This window comes from Magnolia sinica, chromosome 16, assembly GCF_029962835.1.
Source record: "Magnolia sinica isolate HGM2019 chromosome 16, MsV1, whole genome shotgun sequence".
NCBI lineage: Eukaryota > Viridiplantae > Streptophyta > Magnoliopsida > Magnoliales > Magnoliaceae > Magnolia > Magnolia sinica.
Window position 1 is genome coordinate 25679373 of NC_080588.1, and position 23012 is coordinate 25702384.

The 23012-nt window shown below is 37.9% G+C and overlaps 1 protein-coding gene and 1 long non-coding RNA gene across 2 annotated transcripts; both read right to left on the minus strand.

Moving 5' to 3' along the window:
• Positions 1 to 8460: 8460 nt before the first annotated feature.
• Positions 8461 to 21509, minus strand: LOC131229184 (uncharacterized). Its single transcript, XR_009163204.1, has 3 exons — positions 20935 to 21509; positions 18865 to 18930; positions 8461 to 8731 (listed from the first exon to the last, which is right to left on the minus strand). It is a non-coding gene; the product is annotated as an uncharacterized LOC131229184 (long non-coding RNA).
• Positions 19087 to 20936, minus strand: LOC131229183 (uncharacterized). Its single transcript, XM_058225072.1, has one exon. It carries the CDS (start codon positions 20583 to 20585, stop codon positions 19503 to 19505), a length of 1083 nt encoding a protein of 360 aa, XP_058081055.1. The 5' UTR covers positions 20586 to 20936; the 3' UTR covers positions 19087 to 19502.
• Positions 21510 to 23012: the final 1503 nt, after the last annotated feature.

The following is a 23012-nucleotide window of genomic DNA, read 5'->3' on the forward strand; positions in this document are numbered from 1 at the left end:
ATTCCTAAATTGCCCTATTTTGGACAGATCGGTACCATACCATATACTAGGTTGTCCTCATTTTCAGTTTACATGTAGTTAGAATTTCAGTAATGTCTTCCTATATTTTCTTTGGATATATGATTCTTTACTAATTGGTTTCTGCTATCCATGTATAATGAATTATATGTGGCAACTAATTAGTATTAAATTTTACATATATCTGAAGAATATTGGAATGTGTTGTCAAAATTTCGGCTTGCATGTAAACTGTATGAGGACAGTACATAGTATGTTATTAAATGAGATAGAGATAATTAACACCTCTAGATATAGACAAGTACGAATAAATGAGATATTTAGAGACAATTAGTAAATAAAATTTGAAACAATTATGGACAATATATAGTTATGCATATGTATGTACCCTAGTGGATTTATTTACTAGGGGACTATTTGAGACACTTGTGTCTTATAGTTTATGGAGTGACCCAATATTGTTTGTATTTTATATTTATAAATACATATAAATGTGATTGACTGATTACTTCAACCTGTGAAAGCCATGATCTTATCTTAACCTTTGTTATCTTTTGATTTATAAATAACTAGTAAGGAAAACCTAAGTAGGTGATGGTGCGTCGATCACTTATTGTAACATCCCGAAATTTCGCGCTCGAGTACATGCTCATGCCCAAAATTCGAGGTGTTAGTAATGTAAGGTTTTAGATGTATTTCAAGTACTGTCTCAAATTTCCTTTCATTTATTTCACATCTAATTACATTCATGAAGGTAATCATTCACAAGAGTAAAATTAACCATATTTATTATTCCATTAGAAATAAAATTCAACCAATTATCAAATACTCTCTCAATATGAGCTTATTACATCATCGAGTTTGCAGCGAAAATATAAATAAAACAAATCATAAAAACTATTTTCTTTATTTAATTAGTGTAGTCCTCTATTGGGAGTCAGTCCTCTAGGTCTTCAATCTGTGCATCACCTGTATCATCTGTATGATTGGAGAGGGTCAACACCCTACTCATAGTGATAGTTACCCTTTAAGATTATCAACAACTTAAGAGATTCATAAAAGTATTGTAATGGTTATGATACGTCCCGCATTTCACTACCACGAGAGTTATCAATATGCACAAGCAGCCTATATGAGATGCATGCCTAGCAAAAAACGTATGGTTCATCACACTTAGTGATCACCACAATGTGAAAAACAATTTAGAGTTATCCAACTCGCCCTGCATCCCATTTTGTAGAGATTCATTAGCGTATACCATGTTAACGTGGATTTACACGATTATCCTAAGACGACACAACGCATGACTTGGATGAATTACATGACACGATTTTTTCATGGAACGACTATTTGTGACATCTAATCCCATAAATGATGTAACACGCATTATGAATTACTTACATCGATTTGTACACCACTACCCAAAATTCATGGAAATAAGTGTCGGCCCAAGGGCTGCTTCTTGAACCACATTACATCTACGATATTTATTTGATCACTAGAAGTGAGATTTCCAATATAGTACTTGCGTGCAAGATAATGATATAGTGTTTTGAGTTATGCATCAATAGTTTGCAGTAAAATTTAAGATTTGAAGCATGTAAGATAGTTGCAAGTGATTCAATTCAAAATTTAGAGGAAACTAGCCCTCACGTAAAATTAGAAAGATCATGCATAATTAACATCACATCGTAATCATTATTCCCAAAGGGTAGATAATTGATGGGGGTAAATTAATTATTTATAGGAAGGATTCAAAGCATGTGAGGAAATAAAATAAATCAACCAACTCGAGTTAATATAAGCTTAAAGGAATCCCTCACCTTTAATTGTTCGATCGTCCACTAGCAAGGTTAATGGTCTAAGGGAATCTTAGGATCAAACATGTTTCTTTTACCATAATCCACGGGATTCGAATATTTAGGATCAGAGTCTAGTTATAATTCTACTAGATTTTATTTAAGTCTTAAGAAATCTGAAAGATATCTCGGCATGATTTATCTTAGAATTCTCATGTCCATTGTTGTGAAAAGAAGAGGAAAGATTTGGAAAGGAAAGGAAGATTTGGGTTTTGGACCTAAACTGAATTCGAGCAAAATTTGGCACTTGTTGGACTGACGTCTGACTTCTCTTCTTTCCTCTCTCATTTCTTTCTTCTTCTTGTTCCTTTCTTTTTTTTCTTCTTCTTTCTTTCAGGGGTCTATTCCTTGTATTCCTCTCCTCCAATTTTATAGTGGTTGGTCCTAGCGAAAGAGGAGTTGGAGTCGGACAGATGCTCTTTTCTCGCACTCTGTTTACGCAGAGGTTTTGCAACCGACCAGCGAGTGGATCTAAAATCATGCTTCCATTGTAGTGTTTGATCTAATCAATTTGTTGGGGAGGTTTTCTTTGATGAAGGGCCATTAGACGGACATTTCCGATCATTTCTTGGATGTCTGTCCCTGTTCCTGTCACTCCGCGTTTAATCGAGTAGATGGCCGCTACTCTAATGGCAGGTTGTTTCCCAACCATTCTTTGTTTGAAATCTTACCTTTGAATGGTCAAGGATTATCATCTGACAGTCTCTGGCCCACAGGACTTGCGTTCCGATCACGTTATTCCTTTGCAAACGTGGTTTTCGGAGGTCTTACAAATGGGATTTTTGTGAGCATGTTTAGTGCAGGGAAACCGGTGGAAGGCTGCGCTCTCTGATGTCTTTCCTTCTAGCGGTCAGGTTGGGTGGAATCAGGGCCTTTGTTCCATGATTTTGAATGGTCCAGATTGCACAGGGATGTCGTCGTGGGAGGATGGAAGGTCCCAGACCTTCTCGTTCGGCCTTGTGCAGCATACATTTTGATCGGGCAGCGTGCCCAGTCCCATCGTCCCTTGATGGAAGTCGTTGATTCCTTAGATCGTGGGTGAGGGTCGTGTCTGATGAATGGCTTGGATTTGATCACCTCGTCGTGCTCGTGGGTCCCATCTCCTTATGAACTCGTTCATCTATTTCGAAACGAACGTGAAGGGTGGACGTGAACGTGAAAGGTGGAAGGTTATTTCCTTATCGAGAGAAGCCCGGTCAACTATATTTTGACCAGCGAGAGTGTTGCGGGTGTGCACAGGTTTGTGTACATGCCATTTGATTTTGGGGCCCTATGCTATGTTTTTGGTGAATCTGTTCCGTCTGTTCGACTATTTACTGTGTGTAAGTCCCTGAGTTTAGGATTGGCCTAGACTGAGGTTTTAGTAATCCCGTTATGTCATTCCTAGACTTTGATCGTGGTTTTCTTTTAGTAATTTGATAGTGGTTTTCTTGAGTTTGATTATCAGTGTAACTAACATTTTGAAGTTCGTTTTGGCGTGATTTGAGGTTAATTGTATTTATTCATGTTGAAAGGATTTCAAGATGTTACACTTATCCACTTATCGTGGAGGGAGACATATTGGAAAACAAAGTTGAGATGACTTCAGGTTCAGTGAAAATGAAAAAAGAAAAAGAAAAAGAAAGATCAATGGTATGAGAATTTTTTTATAAGATTACGCTACCAGATGGTTCGGTTAAGATTAGATGCAAGTATTATAAAACTTTTTACGGCAAACATTTTGCTTCTTCTATAAATTATTATCAGAGGCATCTTGATAAATGTGTGAAGAGACCAAGAACATCAATGGGTGGAGTCTAGTAGCTGCTTTCATTTACCGCTTTTAAAAATGACAACTCTCAAGCTAAACTTTCCACCTATAAGTATGATTCGAAAAAGATGAAAGAGTGGTATGTAAGATTAGTGATAGTTAATGAGAAGCCATTTAGCATGCTAAAAAAGTAAAGTTTTTTTGGAATTTTACAAATGCTTTAATCCCAAATGTGAGAAGGCTTCTCGTCTTAATGTGAAAAGAGAGTGAATGAAGATGTATGTGATTGATAAAGTAAACTTGAAACCTCTTCTAGCATCCGTATAATGAATAAGTTTGACTTCGGATATGTAGATGAAATCGAATCAAAGAAATGGATATGTGTCGTTAGGCACACACTTCGTTGATGTAGATTGGAAACTCTAAAAGAATATTATAAACGTTCGCTACATTACTCATCCTCATACTGGTGTGGTAATGTTGGACTGCATTTACAATTGTCTTATTGAGTGGGGCATCGAAAAAAATCTCTTTAATAACTTTAGATAATGCCTCTTCCAATGACCCTTTAGTTTCTTTCTTAAGTAGTTAATTCAAGGCAGCCGGGAATTTATTCTTTAAGGGTAAAATATTCCAAGTCAGATGTTGTGCCCATATACTAAACTTAATTGTATAAGAAGAGCTTAAAGTAATTGACTCCACAATCGTTAACATACGAGATAACATTAAATATATAAGGGGGTCACCTTCAAGACTGAATACGTTGAATGATATAATCCAACGTTTGCATTTGAAATCTAAAAAGCAGTTGAAGTTGGATGTTTGCATGCACCAGAATTAAATTAATGAAATGTTGGATACTGCTTTAGAATATGAAGTTGCATTCCCTGAACTTGCAGCGCGTGATAAAATGTACACATACGTGCCTAGTTATGAATACTAGATGAAAGCTAAAAATATTCATCAGTTTCTTAAAGTTTTTTATGATTACACAATTTTTTTTTTTTCTGGGAATAAGTATCCTACAGCAAATCAGTATATTCCAAAAATTATTTTCATTATGGACATGCTAAAAAAGTGTGCTGATGAGGCCCAATTTTTTTTTACAAGTGATGACTCTAAGAATGCAAATGAAATTCAATAAGTATTGGGTTGACTGCCATTTGTTAATGGCCATTACAGTTGTTATGGATCCACAGTACAAGATGACAATGGATAGATACGTTTTCAAATCACTTTATTCCGATTCCGAAAGAGTTGTAGTGGATATCGCCATAATTCATGTTGCAGTTGAAGAGTTGTTCACTTCATATGTTGGTACTTTAGCCACAACGTCTAGTACAAAAGTTGCTCATAAATCTATAGATAATACTTCTACCAGAGGAAAGTGACTTTGTGACTTTGTGTCTTTTTTAAACAAAAAAGAGACGGAGATACATAAAACTGAATCACAAGCAGAGAAGTATTTAAAGGAGCCGGTTATAAGGTTGCAAGAAGATGATTTTGATGTTTAGAAGTGATGAAAGTCGAAAGCTTGTGAATACCCTAGACTTTCGGTAATAACACGAGACATATTATCAATTCTAATTTTAACTGTGGCATCAGAATCAACTTTTAGCATGAAGAACAGACTTCTTAGCAAGTTTCGAAGCTCACTCGCCTAGTAAATAGTTGAAGTACTGATATGTACACAAGATTAGTTGTATCCAGTTTAGGGTGATAGCAGTTTTGATGTTGAGGAGTATGGGGACAATAATGGAAGTGAAGACGAGAATGCATCTAAAATTGCATGAAGGAATGTATACTTTTAAAATTTTGTTTAAACTTTTATATTTTGTAATATATTTTTACTTTTTGGACTCGATATTGTGAAGCAACTTGTGGTATCTAGATAGTATACGTGAGACTTTTTTTTATCTTGATGTCGTGACATGTGGGACATTTTGGACTTAATATTATTGACTTTTAATTTGTATTTTGTAGCAAAAAATATAATAAATTGAAGTGGGAGCAGGCTCAACTCAAATCGATGTACGCTCGATCCACTAGCTTGCCTCAATCTCATCTCGAAAGATTTGACAAACAAGTCAAGCTCCAATGTTAAGTTTCGTGGGGAGAGAACAAACAAGTCAAGCCAAGATTAGCCCTCCTTGACTCGGCTCGATGTGCAGTTTGGGAATGTATATACTCTCATTGAAGCATTTTGCATTTCTACTTTTTGTCAGATGTAGACACCATAGCATCCTTTATCTTGATGTCGGTTTGACTTAAAATTTGGTCAATTTGTGCATCTCGATGTGACTTTCGAGATGGCCTGGTTGGATTAAATAAGTGTGACCTTCGAGATGGTCTAGTTGGATCAAATAAGTGTTTGATCTTGTTTTCAATCGATCATATTGGACTGAATTTGCCTAGCTCATTTTGAACATTCTGAATAGTTCTAACTTGTTAGATTGAACAAATGGTAGCCCAATCTAAAGAGATCTGATCAAAACCATCCTTAAATGCCAGGTAAATAGAGAGATTCGGACCGCACATTGTGTTCTATGAGTGATTTGGACATGCTTTGATGTATATAGCATATTATCCTTGGTTTTGATGTGTACAATGATTACCTTATACGGTGATGATGATGGCTACACGAGTCCTATGCATGATATAGGCATCTCAAGCACCATTGGTAAATCTGCTTGAGAAGTTAGTGATAAATAATAATGGTGTAGAAGTCAACAAGGGAAATACCGCAACACGATGACATGAGGTGTAAGATGTTAAACGGCCAGCCACTGTGATTTTGATGAGCATTACATTGACTGATGACGGATAAATCGTGATTGGTACTGAGGCACCACTTTTGTAGATGGCACTTATATTGATGAATGAAGAGCATGAATAATCTCATATGTATGGTGTGAACTGTGCTTTATCCTAGACTAGAAAGTATCCTAATCATGCACATGAATCTGTGACTCGATACAATAGATGAGAGATGACAGTTCCACTATGATGTATATTGAATTACATTTGAATGTGTGAAATTCAGTAAGTCTCTCTAGTCTAGGACCTTTTTGGACAGGTGCAACCTATTTAGGAGATAATCCATGCACGTTTTCTTGAGGTACGAAACTTATATTAGGAGTATTCAATTAATAAATGTGAAGTTGGATGTTAAAATTTTGCAAAAAATCATAATAAACAGCAAATTCTGTACCAATGGCATCGATTGATAGCATCACTGAAATTTCCAAGTATTCCCAAAATTCTCATGCATCAATGATAATATAAATATTACGATTTTTCAACCGTGCAATATTTTACTGATATATCTTTGATATGTGGCCATTGATCATCATCATGTTTCAACTGAAACCAGCATAATAAAAAGGAAATCAGAAAAAATAAAAATAAAAATAAATTATTTTTCACTGAATTTTTTTTTAGGGTTCTCTTTGTAGTTGTTGTTTCAAATGAAAACATGAATTCAGTAGAGAAAGCACAATTGGAGAGGGATTTTAGAGTATTATTTTATCTGGCAGTGCTTTGTTTTGTCCCTTGATCAAAACTATTATGTGCATGGTATTTTTCTTTCTTTTCTTTCTTCCACTGAATTTTACAAACAACCAAGTTTTGGTGCCTTTTTCGGAAAGGTTTTAAAAAAGCTGCCTCATTAATTGATATCATTATTATTCAAATACCTTCCATTACATTTCTTTAAAAGGCCAATTGGGTGGGCCAGGCAGGCAAATGGGTCGGCTGCTTGGGTTGGCCCCAGCATAATGTTTTTGTAAACTCTACCTGACCACCATTTGCATCACCTCATGCTAAACTAACGGTCCAAAAATCAACCCCATCTGTGATTCAAGTGGACCACATGATTAGAAACAATGTACGGGGCAAAACCACCCTGCAAACTGTTTCCCTGGGAATGGCCCACTAAATGACAAATAGGCCTGATTTTTAGGCCCAGGCCTAAATATTGGTGTGGCACCTAATAATTGAAGTAGATTTTGTATTATCATGGCGGTGAGCCCTGTAAAAATCAAGGGTACACGTCTCTCTCTCTCAACTGGTTTTGTTGGTGTGGCCCACCTGAATCACAAGTAGGCCTGATTTTTTATTTATTTTTTTTTTTTTTTGTACCTAAATTGGAATTTAGGTATCTAATAACCAAGTGGATTTAGCATATACATCATGGTGTGCCCTGTCGAAAATAAGTCAGGCCGTGTCAGCTCTGCACCTAGAGATTATTGACGGGAAACCAAATGGCATGGGACACCTCTTATTTTTGACGGGCCCACGTGATGTTTATCAATGATCCACTCCAACCATTAGATATTTAGTCCCGTATTAGGCCCACGGAAAGAAAAAGAAAAAAAAGGCCAACCTGTGATTCTGGCAGCCACACCAAAGGAAATAATTGGAAAGGAATGTCCACCGTTGATTGTTACAGGACCCACCATTAATTATATAAAATCCACTCTAACCATTAGATTCCGTACAAAAATTCAGGCCTGTGGCCAAACCTCATACCCATCCATGATTCACGTGGGCATTAATGGAAACCATTTGGAGGGCTAGTGTTACATGTGCACTATTTCCAAACATGTTGTGCACCTGAATCATGGATGGAGCTGATTTTTGCACCCTTAATTTAAAATGGGATGACACACCTGGTGCTTGGGGTGGATTATACATCAACATCACAATGGGGCCCACCTGAGTCACCCACCCACTTGCTGGCACAGCAACCATCACAAAAAAGTATAGTAGTGAATGATGATTATATGAGCTAATGAGGTAGCTTTTTGAAAACCTCTCTGAAAAAGGTACCAGAATGTAAATTCCATATTAATTAGGTAATTTTTGTGTAAAATCCCCTCTTTTTATCTAAAGTTTCATTCAACAATTTTGTTACCCTTAAACTGTGATGCGTTACGCATATACGCCAAATTTCCCAACGTTTCCGCATAGCAAGGGTGCAACAATGTCCTGATTACTGAGGAGGATCATCGTTCCTCTTAGAGTTCTACTAGCTTATGACCGCATTCGGTTGGCCTTGATAGAGGTTCACTGCTGATAATACTCCTACCTTTCAGCATTTTACCTGGAGCAAAAGAAACCCTTTTGTTAGCAGAAGCAACTTGATCGAAGACATGTGGATATATCATTCAATTATTGTCCTCTTCTACAGTGCCCTGGCAAATTTTCATTCATCTAATGCTCCTCGAATAACCAAGACGCCAAAGAAAAACATATGGCTTTGTGATGTCTCAAACATGCAAAAACCAAAAAGGGGAAAAGTTGCTGGCAAATTGATGAAGTCCACATACGCATTACACTGCTGCGTGGATTCTATGGGTTTACTGGTAGATTTATGAGGAAACTGATGCATAGATTCTATAGGTTCATGGACCCCATGTACTCCTACATTACGTTAACAATAACGACTCCACTGAAAAGCACTATTTATCTGTTCTATTTGATGACTACAGAAGATCTCATGCAGGAATCTTTTGTTGCCCATCCATGTTTGGAAAACTTTGTCCATACCACATGACATCAGTATATCATTACAACTTCTCTTTTTCAGTTAAAGCATAAAACTGAAAATAATTAGCTCTTCTCATTCGTTGTGCATAATTCTTCATACCATTTGAACAAGTCGAAGAAACTATCTGGATTAAGAAATGTAGATTGGAAAATAACTTATCCATTTTATTTTATTTTTAAAAATTCTAAATATGTTCCCATCAGAACTACTCTAAGGGCCTGTTTGGCCAGGCAGATTGGATGGTATTAAAGTGGATTGCATGGATTTCAAGGTAATGATAGCTGCGTCAGTGGATTGGTGCAAGATATATGGGATTGCTATATCCCGGGATTGCTATATCCGGTCTGTTTGGCACGCCCGGCCAATCCCAGGATTAAACCTTTCAATCCCTCGAACCAAACACGTCCCAGGCAATTTTGAAGGGATTAGGGTGGATTGGATGGGATTTAAAGATAATGATGGTGATGTCAGTGGATTGTCTTAAGATCCATGGGATTGCTATATCCTGGGATCAGGATCCCGTGTATGTTTGGCACGCCTGACCAATCCCGGGATCTATCTTTCAATCCCTTCCAATCCCATCCAATCTGCCCAGCCAAACAGGCCCTAAAAGTCTCCCCGGAAACAAAGAAGCTTAGACAAAAATATAAGGAAATTACAACAAACCAATGAAATGTTAAAAAATAAATGGAGGCATCACGCCAGAGAAACAAAATTTCAATTATGGAGACGTCATGCAAAAGCAATATATTTATCACTAAAGGACTGATCACCTACAACCGGTTGTATGCTGCAAACTTATAAGTTTGGAATCTTGGTTTCTAATTTTTGGTTTCCAATTAGAGCTGTACGTGAGCCGAGCTAGCTTGAAAAGCTCACTTGGCTTGGCTCGATCTACCTTGGTTTGACTTGGCTTGAAAGGTGACTCAAGGCGAGCCAAGCCTCTCATGATTCAACTTGTTTGAAATCGAGCAGAGTAGAGCTCGACTTGACTTGGCTCGAGTCCAAGCTCAGCTCGCTCGAGCTTGAGCTCGGCTTGGGTATAATTTCAAAAATTAATAATCTATATTATAGAGCTGTACATGAGCCGAGCCGAGCCGAGCCGAGCCGAACTGAATTTGACCCAAGTTTGGTTTGGCTTGTTTATGTGACACTCTCTATTCGAGCTTTACATGAGCTGAGCTTCGAGCTTATCCCTACTGTTTGAACATGGTTTGGTCCAAATTATACGAGCTTGGTTTGGTTTATTCGAGCAGAGCTGAATTGAGCCAAGTTCGCTGAATTGAGCCAAGTTCGAAACTTCTGTCCCCCAACAAGCTTGGATCATGTGTTGTGGTTTACTGGCAGTTTGGATCTTCCTTATTTTTTGTTTAATATTTGTAAAATGAGCTGAATTTTTTTATGGACAGCTGGATAAAACACATATATCATGGTGGAGCCCACAGAGCTTTGACACCAGCAACGTGGCGGGTGTTGAGGTCACCAGCTAATTCAAACCCCACTTTAGCATACTGAGTAAACTTTGTGGATCCATCGTCATGTATATGTATTATCAAAATTGAGATTTAGGGTTTTGATTTGGGGCCCGTCAAATTATTTAAAAATTAATGATTTAGGGTTTGGGTGGGGACTGGGTTGGATTGAGTGTGGGTCAAGTTGGATCAGTTGGGTTGGGTGGGGGCTGGGTTGGGTTGGGTCAATTGGGTCGAGCGGGGGCTGGGTTGGGTCGAGTGGGGGCTGGGTTGGGGCGGGTGTGGTCAGTTGGGTCGGGTGAGGGCTGGGGTGGGTCAGGTTGGTTTGGGTTGTGTCAGATTGACTCTAATTAACACTTAGATTTGTCATTTGTATAAATGTAATTACATTAGATTTGTAGAGTTGAATTCTTTATAATTATGTACAATTTTATTTACGGATAAATACATTTGTGTAATTGGATTAGATTTGTATTTTGTAATTGTAATATTTGTATTATGAATAGTTACATTTGTGTAATTGGATTACATTTCTTTATAGTTGAATTCTAATTGTGATATTTGTATTTTTGGACTTATAAATAATTGTGGTTATTAGTTAATTACATTCACGTCGACTAATGTGTTTTGATGCGTATTAAATAATCTACCTACCCATTTAAAAATCCATATACAACTACATTGTATTATCCAATGTATATAACAATCTTGTGTAATTCAAAAAATGTGATTTCAAATCACATCTTGTTATAGTTATTGATGTAATAATGTTTGTTCTATATGTATTCTTAAATTGTCTAAATTTGTGGACAGTTTGGTAGTATATCTTGCACTTAATGTTGCTTGCACGATTTACATACAATCAGAAATTCGGTGCATTTACCAATTATGGTTCTATACTAATTGAATGTCTCCTCTATGAATAACAAATAATGTTGATGGTACTAAATCAGTATAGAATTTTGCATATATTTGGAGAATTATGGAGAGATGCTGCTGAATTTTCGACTCGCATGTAAATTTTGTGAGTGTAGTACATGATATATTATTAATAGGATAAAAGATTGAATTAAATTCATAGAGACATTAGGACTTTAGGAGATGACCACATACAAATTAGAATGGCACCATTCAAATTCACAAATTGGGATTGTGTAATTGTTTTTTATCTTTGTAATTATAGATGACTTGTGAGGAAGTTCTAAGTACCCCTGGTGCTGGTGCATCAGCTATGTCTCCTTTACATGTGGTGGCAAACGATGGAAATGAGAACGTAAAAACTTCAGGTGAGAAGAAGAGACGATTTAGGAAGACTTATACGAAGAGACGAGAAGTGGTGAGACAGAGATTATATGTTCACATTGCAAGACAACTTTCAAAAAACATTGAGGGTCAGTAACTAATTATTCTAGACACCTTTCACAATGTCCCAAGCGACCAAGAACCATGAGTGGAGGCCAACAAATGCTCTCGTTTTTCCCATTTGTAGGGGACTCGAGCTAGCATCACTACTCACAAGTTTGAGAAAGAGAAGGTGAAAGAGTTTATTGCAAGGTTAATTATAGTCAAAGAGAAACCATTTAGATTCATAGAAAGCAAAGTATTCAATCAATTATGCAAATACCTTAATCTTAAAGTTGATAAGATGCCACGTATCACGGTACAAAAAGAGTGCATGAAGATGTATTCAAATGAAAAAGCAAAAATGAAAGACGTATTGAAATCAGTATTACGTATAAGTTTGACTTCAGATTTGTGGATGAGGTTCAATCAAAGAAAGGGGTACATGTCATTGACTATACACTACGTTGATGCAAAATGAAAGTTGTACAAGTCAATCATAAACTTCTGCCATCTTCCTCCGCTCATACTGGTTTGGCAATTTTAGACCGCATATATAACTGTATTCTAGAATGGGGGCATTGATAATAAAATTTTCGCAATAATATTAGACAATGCATCCACAAATGATAGTGTCATTTTTTACTTGCGGAACCAATTCAAGGCGACCGATAAGTTATTCTTCGGTGGAAAATGTTCCAAGTTCGTTGTTGTGCCCACAGACTAAATATGATTGAACAAGAAGGGCTTAAATCAATTGACCCCACAATAAAGAATATATAAGAGAGTATTAAATATATAAGGGAGTCACCTTCAAGACTTAGTATGTGAAATGAGATACTCCATTTGGATGTTAAGTCCCAGAAAACGTCGAAGTTAGATGTATACATGCATTAGAATTCAACATTTGAAATGTTGGATTAGGCTGTGGAATTGAAACTTGCATTCATTGAATATAAGGCACGTGATAGACCATATGCCTAGTGCCCTACTGGAGATGATTAGACACGAGTTGAACATGTTCATCGGTTCTAAAGGTTCTTATTATTAATGCACGAAGATTTTTTCTGGAAGTAAATACCCTATCGCAAATCTATTTCTTTCATATATATATATATATATATATATATATATTCTAAATTGGCCAAAAGACAAGACATAGATGAAGTTAAACAACCTAAAAGTGGTTGTATTCAACTACAATTAGTAATGATGTGTTTGATCTATTCTTCTCAGCTTATGAGTAAGAAAAATTAAATGAGGACAATACCGAGTCAAAAATAGACATATACCTCAACGAACCAATCGTGAAGGTCGCAAGCGCAGATTTTGAAGTGTTAGAAACTTGGAATGGTAGAAGGCACGAGTTTGTGAAGCAAAATACCCTATACTATCGATGATAGCACGTGATATTTTATCAATTCTGATTATAACAGTGACATCTAAATCTGTATTTAACACGGGAAGTGGAATCATCAGCAAGCATCGAAGCTCTCTTATACCAAAAACAATTGAAGCACTTATCTGTACACAAGATTGGTTGCGGCCGATTTGGGGCGGTGGTAGTTTTGAAGTTGAGGATGATGAAGAGAACAAACGACAGCAAGGGTCTGGGAAAGACTGCACCTTCATTTGTTTAAAGGAGGTTAATTTTTTATATTATTATTGGTATTGTTGAACAATTTAACATTGTGTTTATTATTATTGGCAGTGGTGTTGAATCATGAATGGATATTATGGATTACACTTAATGAGTCGCTGATATTAAATTTCATGTGATGTGTCATTCATATCATGTTTTTAGTCTTTTAACAGTTACGTTAAATTCCTTTAAAAAAAATAAAAATAAATTTGTAATTTTGTTCATTTCTTTATTTTTCTATAAAAATACTTTCTTTACAACAAAAGGGTGTGCAACAATGTCTTCAGATGATCCATCCATCAACATTTGGCATTACGGTTCCCAAGTCTACTCCCCAAACTATGGAAGAATGAAGATTCAATGCAATTGGTGTGGGAGATTTGTAAACAAAACAAATCAGCTTAGACTACACTTATCGGGGGGGGGGGGGGGGTAAAAACGTGTCCCAAAGCATCACGAGAGGTACAAGTTTTATTATAGACTCTGGTAGACTCCAACAGGAAGCCTTCCACCCCCTCCCCCACACCGAATACTACAAATAGCCACAATATATATCATAACAAGCCTATTGTAATCGATGAAGAATCTGAAATAGAGAGAGAAGAATTAATAAGGAAGAGGAAGAGGAGATGGAAGCTAGATTGAGAGCTTTAAAAGAATAGCAATTAAAAATAGCCTTGAAGTTAAGCAATGAAGAAACAAAGGCATCTAGATATCAACGATGTCCTTCTCGACAACATGACGCCGAAGCAAGGCCGAGCACGAGAAGCAAGAATTCATCAAAGTTTTTCTCCAGACTCGCCTCATTTTACAAGATCTTGAGTACTCGGTATAGATCATCTCACAAAAGAAGTTTGAAAAAGCTAGCTAAATCTATAAAAGAACATGATGGAAAAGTCTCCCCACCTTCTGATTCAAGGGAGGTTAACAAGAGGGAAGATACCAGCTCAGATGGAGGAGATGAGTATTATGGATGTGGTGGCCATGGCTATGAAATTATGCTAGGAAGGCATTCATCCTGTAGAATATTAAATTGATGAAAGATGTATTAAGTTTGCATACTATAAATACACTAACTTCTAGTCTTCTAGTTCTACTATTAATTTATTATACTTACCTTTTCATTTTCAAAATTTTTTAAAAAAAAAAAAGAAGAAGAAGAAGAAGAAGAAGACAAAGCTCGGCTTGACTTGCCTTGACTTGCCTTGGCTCAACACAACTCGCTCGGCTCAACTCGAACTCAACTCGCTCAGCTCAAACAGTCAAGCCAAGCTAAGCTAGCATTTTGAGTTTGAAGCTCGAGCCGAGCCGAGCTAAGCTAGCATTTTGAGCTCGAAGGACGAGTCGAGCCGAGCAAGGCAAAGCTTGGCTTGACTCGGCTCGATGTACAGCTATGTTTCCAATATCATATATTTTCAAGGGCAAAATACATGCATATGAGAGTAGGTAAAATTAGTCTACAAGTATACAATCGGTTGAAGGGTGATAAATTCTCCTGTCACAATAATGCCCTATTGGAGTATTTAAGTGTGGGAAGAGGACTCATGCTTGAGTTTCACAGGTACCATTTTCTATTATATTAATGGAAACCTATTGGCTAATTTAATAGTTCCCATGCTCAACGACAAGTTGATCCTTTTTCACCGTTGTTATTTACAACCATGAGCAAAGCACTTAGTGAGCAACTTCTTGGAGAGGAGGTAATGCAGGGGCATTTTCACATCGGGCTCAAGTGGGGTGGCCCATGTGATGCAGGGGCACACTCGAGGTGGGCGGCCCGTGTGAGGCAGTACCCATATGATGTGGGGCCCAAGAGGGGGGTTTGGACCATAGGATATGGGGCTTGGGCTATGAGATAAAGGGATTAATTTGTCATGCTCTATCAGTTCGAGCTTTTAGAGCAATTGGTTGATTGTCCTGCATCAAGAGGCCATGTGTTTTTTAAAAGATTTCAAAGTGGGAAATCTTCTTTTCCCCTCAACACTTCTTTTTTGGGAGGTAATGAAGAGCAAGCGGTAAATTTAAAAGATATTGTATGTTGTTTAGAAATGACTAGGGGTGTGCATCAAGTCGAACCGAGTCGAGCTGGCCTCAGCTCGACTCAACTCGGCCACTAGCTGACCTCAGCTTGAACTCGGCTCGGCTCGGTCAACATCTCGGGCCAGTTCGAGCCGAGTTCGCCATTGTAGCATTTTTACAAACACGTGGACTGCACCTTCAAAATCTCACTGTATTTGAGACAAGAGCAATGGTTTTACAAGTATTTTATCAAACACCTTCTAAGCAACATAAAAATCAAGAAAAAAAGGGTGTTAGTTTCATATCCATACTTTCCTTGCCACCAACCACACTTCTTTGAGTCATTTCATCAAACACTTGGTGAGCAACATCAATATCAAAGTAATCGAGTCACCGAACTGGTTCGATCCGAGTTCGATTCGAGCTGGGTTCGATCCAAGTCAAGTCGAGCTAGGGCCAGCTCAAACTCATTTTTGAGCTCAAAAATCAGCTCGACTCAGCTTGAACTCAGCTTCAAACCGAGTCGAATCGAGCTTTTTCGAGTCGAGTCGAGTCGAGCGAGCTAACCGAGCTAGCTCGGTTCATGTACACCTCTAGAAATGACTTCAGCCCTTAGATGAAACAACCCATTGTGGATATCTGTATGGAAGATAGTAAGGTTGAAGACTTTGCCTGTTGTCGGTCTCTTGTAGGGCTTCTTGGGACTCAAAAGTTCTTCAGAGTTGGTATTTGAAAGGATGGAGAAGAGGCTTGCCACATGGAAGAGGCAATAAATTTTCTTTAGAGGTAGAAAAAAAAAAAAAAAAAAAAAACTGACACTGAAGATCCACCCTCAAGAGCCTTGTGGTGTATTCATGTGCCTTTTCAAAATTATATGCTCAGTGGCAGGTAGAACAAAGAAGATACAAAGACATTCCTATTTTCATGGGATTAAAAGTAGGACAGGCAAATGTTTCACATCACTAAGTCGAACGAGGTACATAACCAAGAAGAGATAGTGGATTGGGACTGGCAACATTAGAGAAAGAAAATAATCCTCAAAAGATGGTTATGGGGAACCCTTATGGAAGTGTTTTCCAAGAAAGTAGAGGTTTAGGTACATGGATGCCCCTTTCTATGAAGTTTTAGGTTAATTACAAAAAGTTGACAAGTTTAGAGGTGAGGAATTAAGTTAGATTTTGGTATCTCATTTGATGGGAAGAGGGTTGACTCCTATTTTCCATATCTCAACCTCTATAGATAGCTTTGTAAGAGGAATTCTTTTTAGGAGAATTTTACAAGCAATGAGGGGGTAAGAATGTATATAACTTTAAAGAGTTCTAAAAAGATTTTAAAGTGTTAGAAACTTTATCTTCAATGGATCTTTCTATTAAGGGCCTGTTTGGATAGTAGGAAAAGAAAAGAAAATTGTAATAATTAGCTATTGATAATTTCTCACAATTTCCATGAGCATGTACTCCCCAGGAAATCGATTTTTTTGGAGGCTTGTTAGGATGTCATGAGGAAATTTGATAAAGCTCCCACCATAGTCACCCCAAATCCTATGCATGAGGATTTGACTACAGTGTTTGGGTAATGATTACTTTTTGAATTCCATATTTCCTTTGCTATCCAAACACCATGAAACGTCTCATCATGGGAAAAGTCACCATTTTCTTTTCTTTTCCTACTATCCAAGCATGCCCTAAGATAGATGAGGTTTATCTTCCTTGTGAGGGAGCTGACAAAAAGATTCTGTATGGGGAATGCTGATGGTGTCTTTTCAACTAAAATCTGTCTTTTAAATTCATCATCCCACAACCAACGTTGAGATGCCCAAGTCCACCTAGAGTGGTTGCCTTCTTCTAGATGGTGTTAGCAAATAGAAATCTTAGCTTGCAACCATTCAACAAATAGGGAGGATCGAATCCCGACAATGTATCATTATGCAAAATGGGCAAGTCTTCCATCTTTTTCATTCATCATGAAATGGCTAGGTTCTTGACAGCACTACTTTTTGAGTGAAGGTTGTATCCTTTGGCAGTTAAGTTGGTGTGCTACTTGGTGAGAAGTGTGGCTAGAAAGAAATATGAGGAATTCAATGATGAAATAACATCTCCATACTCTATTGTCAATTACTAGAGTAAGGAAGTATGGTTCGAAAAAACTAAAGTATAGAGGTGGATATTATCAGCTGGGGCTTTAAAAATGAAACAATTAGGTGGTATATATTTTCAAGACATTAATTGGGATTAGAGGAATGTGGCTAGAGGGAGGGTTTGGGTTCAATTTATTGCCTCTAGGTCACCGATTGTGGGGCTTGAGCTCAATCAATTGTATATAGGTAGAAGGACCAACCTATTGGCTTCCTTAAGGTGAACTTGGATGGTGGTTCTCTTGGTAAGCCAAGTCCAGCAGCAATGGGAGGTGTAGTGAGATAGATTGATATTTTCAGGCACAATTGGTGAAAAGAGACTCAAACAAAGTGAAGCTTAGGCTTATCCTATAAAGGAGAGTTCAATTTCTAATTAGTTTCAAGCAAGGTTTATTATGGAAGGCTCCCCAACTGCAATCTCTTTGGTAATTAGAAACAGTGGTGGAAATTTATCATTGTCTTTCTACCACACAGAGGGTAACGATTTAGCGAAAAGCCTATCAAAGAAGGGTGATGTCCAATTGAGATAATAATGGTAACATTTAATTGATATTTTCAGGCACAATTGGTGAAAAGAGACCAGAATGAAGCAGAAGCATAGGCTGTTCTAGAAAGCTGAGGTCAATTTCTACTTCATTTCAAGCAAGGTTTATTGCAGAAGGCTCTCCAATTGTGATCTCTTGGGTAATTAGAAAGAGTGGAGGCTCTAATTGGCAAGTTATCACTGTCTTTCTACAACCTACATGAAGCTAACAATTCAGTGAAAAGCCTATTTTTTTATTTTTTATTTTTTAAAGATAGGCCTTCCTCACGTGTACTCACTGGTATTCTCTTGATGTGCATTCTCTTCATTTTAGTTTTAAGAGTTCTAGTTTTCATTCAATAAATTCTCATCTATAAATGCATACATATATCCATTTACTTTCTGTTCTCATACATATATACAAACAAAGTAGTCTGATATGTAATATAACACATTAGTAATTTGAAAACCAGTTCATCAGTCATACATAGAGCTAAGAATAAAATAACAAAAACGAGAAAAACTAAAGCTGCAGGAAGAACTTCACAAGTTTACCTCCAAGAGTAGATGGCAACAAAGACGATCATCATCCGTGCTCTAAAACTGATCGATGGACACCATCTGGTAAGTTCAAATATAAAGGGGTTTTGCACTATCAAGAGAAACATTGAGGCATAGCAAACATTGGTAAGGTACACCTCACATTATAAAAGTATAAATTAAAAAAAAATTTAAAAAAAAACAAAAAAAAAAAAAAACATTATGATAGTCATACAATTGCAAAGGACAATGTTACTTATTATTTTTTCTGGAGGAAACTCAAATGATGAAAGAACATTCTCTGAACTATGTAAGGCACCTTGGCATCAATTTTGAATGTGTAATGGGAAATACAGGCTATACAAAGAATGTCGTATGAGCTGGGAATGGGATGTCCAAAATTTCTTCCACATGGAACTCAATTCGCTGACGTTGCAGTAATGGAGCTTTCTTTCTTCCCTTGAGAGTTTTCAGAACCCACCATGAATACAATGAAAGCAATACAATTCTCCACCATTTGGACCCAGATGACAGCATTCTATGGATGCCTGCCATTCGTAATTCTTTCTGCTTATTAAGCAAGAAACATGGTGCAGATCAGTATCAGTATCAAGATATATTTTCCCTGTGATGTCATGTCATTGAATGGCTAACTATCCAGTGGAAACAGTATACGACTCTACTAGGGTCTGTCCATCCCCATCAAATGCTTCCAAACTAGAAGATCTACAGGTGAAGTAGAAAACAGCACTCATCATATAATCAACAAGTACCACGAACGAATACATAACCACGAGCAGAGGTCCTTCCCATATCCTCGAAGACCCATCTCCATAGCTCAAAGTCTTCACTCTATGCTCGAACAATCCTTCCACAAAAGTCATCCCAATGGTCGATCCAAGAAATATCAGAAGACCCACTTGAGTCTGACCCTTGATCAGAAAAACCGACCTCAAGAAGGCCTGCGGTCCTGACACATCCTCCAAAACAGAGATGACAGTTGCAAGGTTGCAGACAATAATTGCATGGGCAAAAACCACCGCGAAGACAACTTCCACAACCAGAGCAGGATAGACAATTAGCTCAGAAGGAAAACACACCAGAACAAATATATTGCAGACAATCACAAGCAGGACCATAAACAGGGCTACACAGCCGATAATCGCCATACAAACCCACATATACGTGACAAGCACACGCCTCCAGATCTTAGCGACAGTCGCAAAAAACTTGGAACCGGCGACCTTCTTTCCAGCATAAGTGCAGGCCACTGAATACACTATGGCAGCTTTGGCCAACAGCAAGAATGTGATGTAAAAAGGGAAGCAGAAAGCAGCAGAAGCAACCATTTCAGAGAGACGTTGGCATGACTGCTTTAGCGAAGGAATCAAGGGAAGCCCACAGGACCTTGCAAGCAATAAAAGCCGGACCGTCAATCTCTTCACGATGGACTGATTAACAAGGGCATTCGAGAGCAGGATAGCAGATACAGGGCAAATGAGGACTGCCGCTATCGCCAGGAAACATGTGGAATTGAAGCGGAGGATGCGGATGGTTTCTCTCAAGATCTCAAGCGCATTCATCGAATAGAACCGTTGGTCTGGTCCAACGGCCTGTGGGATTCCAGAATCAGAGATTTCAAACTTAGGGCTTTGAATCCGTGATTCTTGGGAGATTTCATTGTTTGAACAATCCAAGGCAATTCTATGGCTATTGCTTCCACTAGATGCCTCCATATTTACCCAAGATGTCTGCTGAAACCGACTGAATTCTGCAAACACAATGCAGAAGAAATTCCCCTAGTCTATACCGTTCATCTTGAAAGAATAGGTTTACATTGCACAATTTCCAGCACGTCGGTGAAATTGTAGATCGGATCAAGGAAAAGGAGAGCGCCGATGCATACGACCATTTTTCTCATAAATGAAGGTTCGATCTAGAGAAGATCGACGAAAATACAGATAAGATGATGAAATTCTCCCGATTTTCGTTTTCAGAGGAACGCAGGAAGTAGGAAATGACGATGATGATGATTAGACGAAGAGGAAGAAAAATGTTCAAGATCCAGATTAGAGAAAGAAAGACCTGGTTTTATGCATAGTCGTCGCGGCATCAGAAGCAGAAAGCCCACTTCGATCCGATGGAAAGCCCTAGGATTGTAGGAATCCCAGCCACGGATCGAAGCTTCATCGTAAAGGAGCGATTAAGGAAGGAGATGAAGAGACGTGAATCCGTGTGGAATGTGTTTGTGGGATGGGGAGGAGGGAATTTCAGAACCTAGGAAGACTTCCTGTGACGGGAATCGCGCGAGTGAGAGGAAGATGTGACATCGCCTCACACGTGCCCACGTGATTGGTGGACCGTCGTGTTTTCTTCCGTCGGTTGACCATCCGACCCACCTCATGCATAGCCCGGTTTTAGTCTGCACCGCGTCGGCATGTGATACGCGGCGCCGTATTCATCTCAACGCCGTGTCTATATGCACTCGTCTCCAAAGTGCACTCCACGCAAAGTAGAAACCATGAAGCGTGTGCGAGATTGGTGCCGCAGCCCACCCTGGCTCATAGGCATGTGTAACCCGTCCCGGACACCAAGAATAGATCTGGAACTTTGTCAATTTGTGCTCAATATTATATACATTAGAGGCTTATACACTCTATACAGAGAATGGTAGAAGTTCTACGTAGAAGTTTTATGTTAGGCTTTTATGCGCAAGATCACAAGGAAAAGATGAAAGAGGAAATCAGGCGTACCTAATAAATGTGAAAGAGTCACACCTAGCCTCATTTCTTCCTTCTCTTTTATACGCTCACACACATTCATGAGATGGGTCCTCGTGATAATCATGGTGTTGAAGTTGAATGGATGTCTTCAATTTGTGCAGGAATAGGGGCATTGATCAATCAACAATCTTACTTAATTGATCGGACCTCTTCGGAGTTAAACATATTGTTCATTGGACAGTTTGGACCATTTTCTATCAATCGAACCATCGGTTTGATTGATCAACAATATTTAGAAAATTCTTTTCTTTCTAGACAATTTTGGAATAGTTCAGTCACTTGAGTTTTGTACTGCTCGATCGATCGAAGGGTACTCGATCAATGTTGATTGATTGACGCTTCGATCGACGGCACGCGCGGAATTGCAAAAATGCACGATTTGTTTCCTATTACGGTTGTGATGTTATATATATCGAGTATAATCAGGATAAGGGCATTTTAAGGGATTGCTAAGACATTCCTAAGAGTTTTAGAAAATAAAAGCTAGGGTTTTAGGAGATTTAACTGGGGTTCTCATCATTGTAAGTATATAATCACTTGTAATATTATTTCATAGTGGATTGCTTGTCGCTTTGTATCGTGATTTTTTTCCATGAAGATTTTTTCATGTAAAATTCATGTGTTCTTTGTGTGTTTTGTTTATGTTTGATTGCGTCTTATTTGATTGAATTTAGGTTTGCTTCTACGCAATCCCCAACAAGTATTATCAAAGATAACGATGGGTTTTAAGTTCTAATATGAAACATGTTGACGAAATGGTCTAACGTAAAGTACAAAATGGAGAAATTCACCAGTAAAAATAATTTTGAACTATATAAGGTGAAGATGAGGGGCCTTTTAGTTTAACACAGATTGCAACATGCTCTCCTTGGTAAGGTGAAGCGTCCAGCGTCTTGAGCAATGAAGAGTGGGATGAACTTAATTAGAGAGCTACAACCTCGATACAATTATGTTTAGCAGACAATGTTCTCTATAAAGTCTTGGATCAAAAGATTGTTGTATTGGTATGGACAAAACTTGACAATTTGTAAATGAAGAAATCCCTGGGCAGTAGTCGTATGTATCTTAAGAAACAATTCTATAATCTTAAGATGAGAGAGGGGTCTAATATCAATGAATACATGAGCACATTCAATGAATTGCTATATAAACTGACATATGCGGAGGTTAAGATCAGAAAGGAAGATTAAGCCTTAATTCTGTTGAATTCACTTCCACCGTCTTTCGAGAATCTAATAGATATGATGATCCATGATAGGGATACTATAGACATGGACACTATCATCTCAGCCCTTCATGAAAAGCAGTTGAAAAAGAAGGACGGTGGTGAAGGTACCTTGGTGGATGTGTTCGTTGCCAAAGGGAGGAATTCTAAATGGG

What these genes read in the sequence shown, in the direction of transcription:
- LOC131229183 (XM_058225072.1), bottom strand. Translation starts at nt 20,585, where the DNA reads ATGGAGGCATCTAGTGGAAGCAATAGCCATAGAATTGCCTTGGATTGT.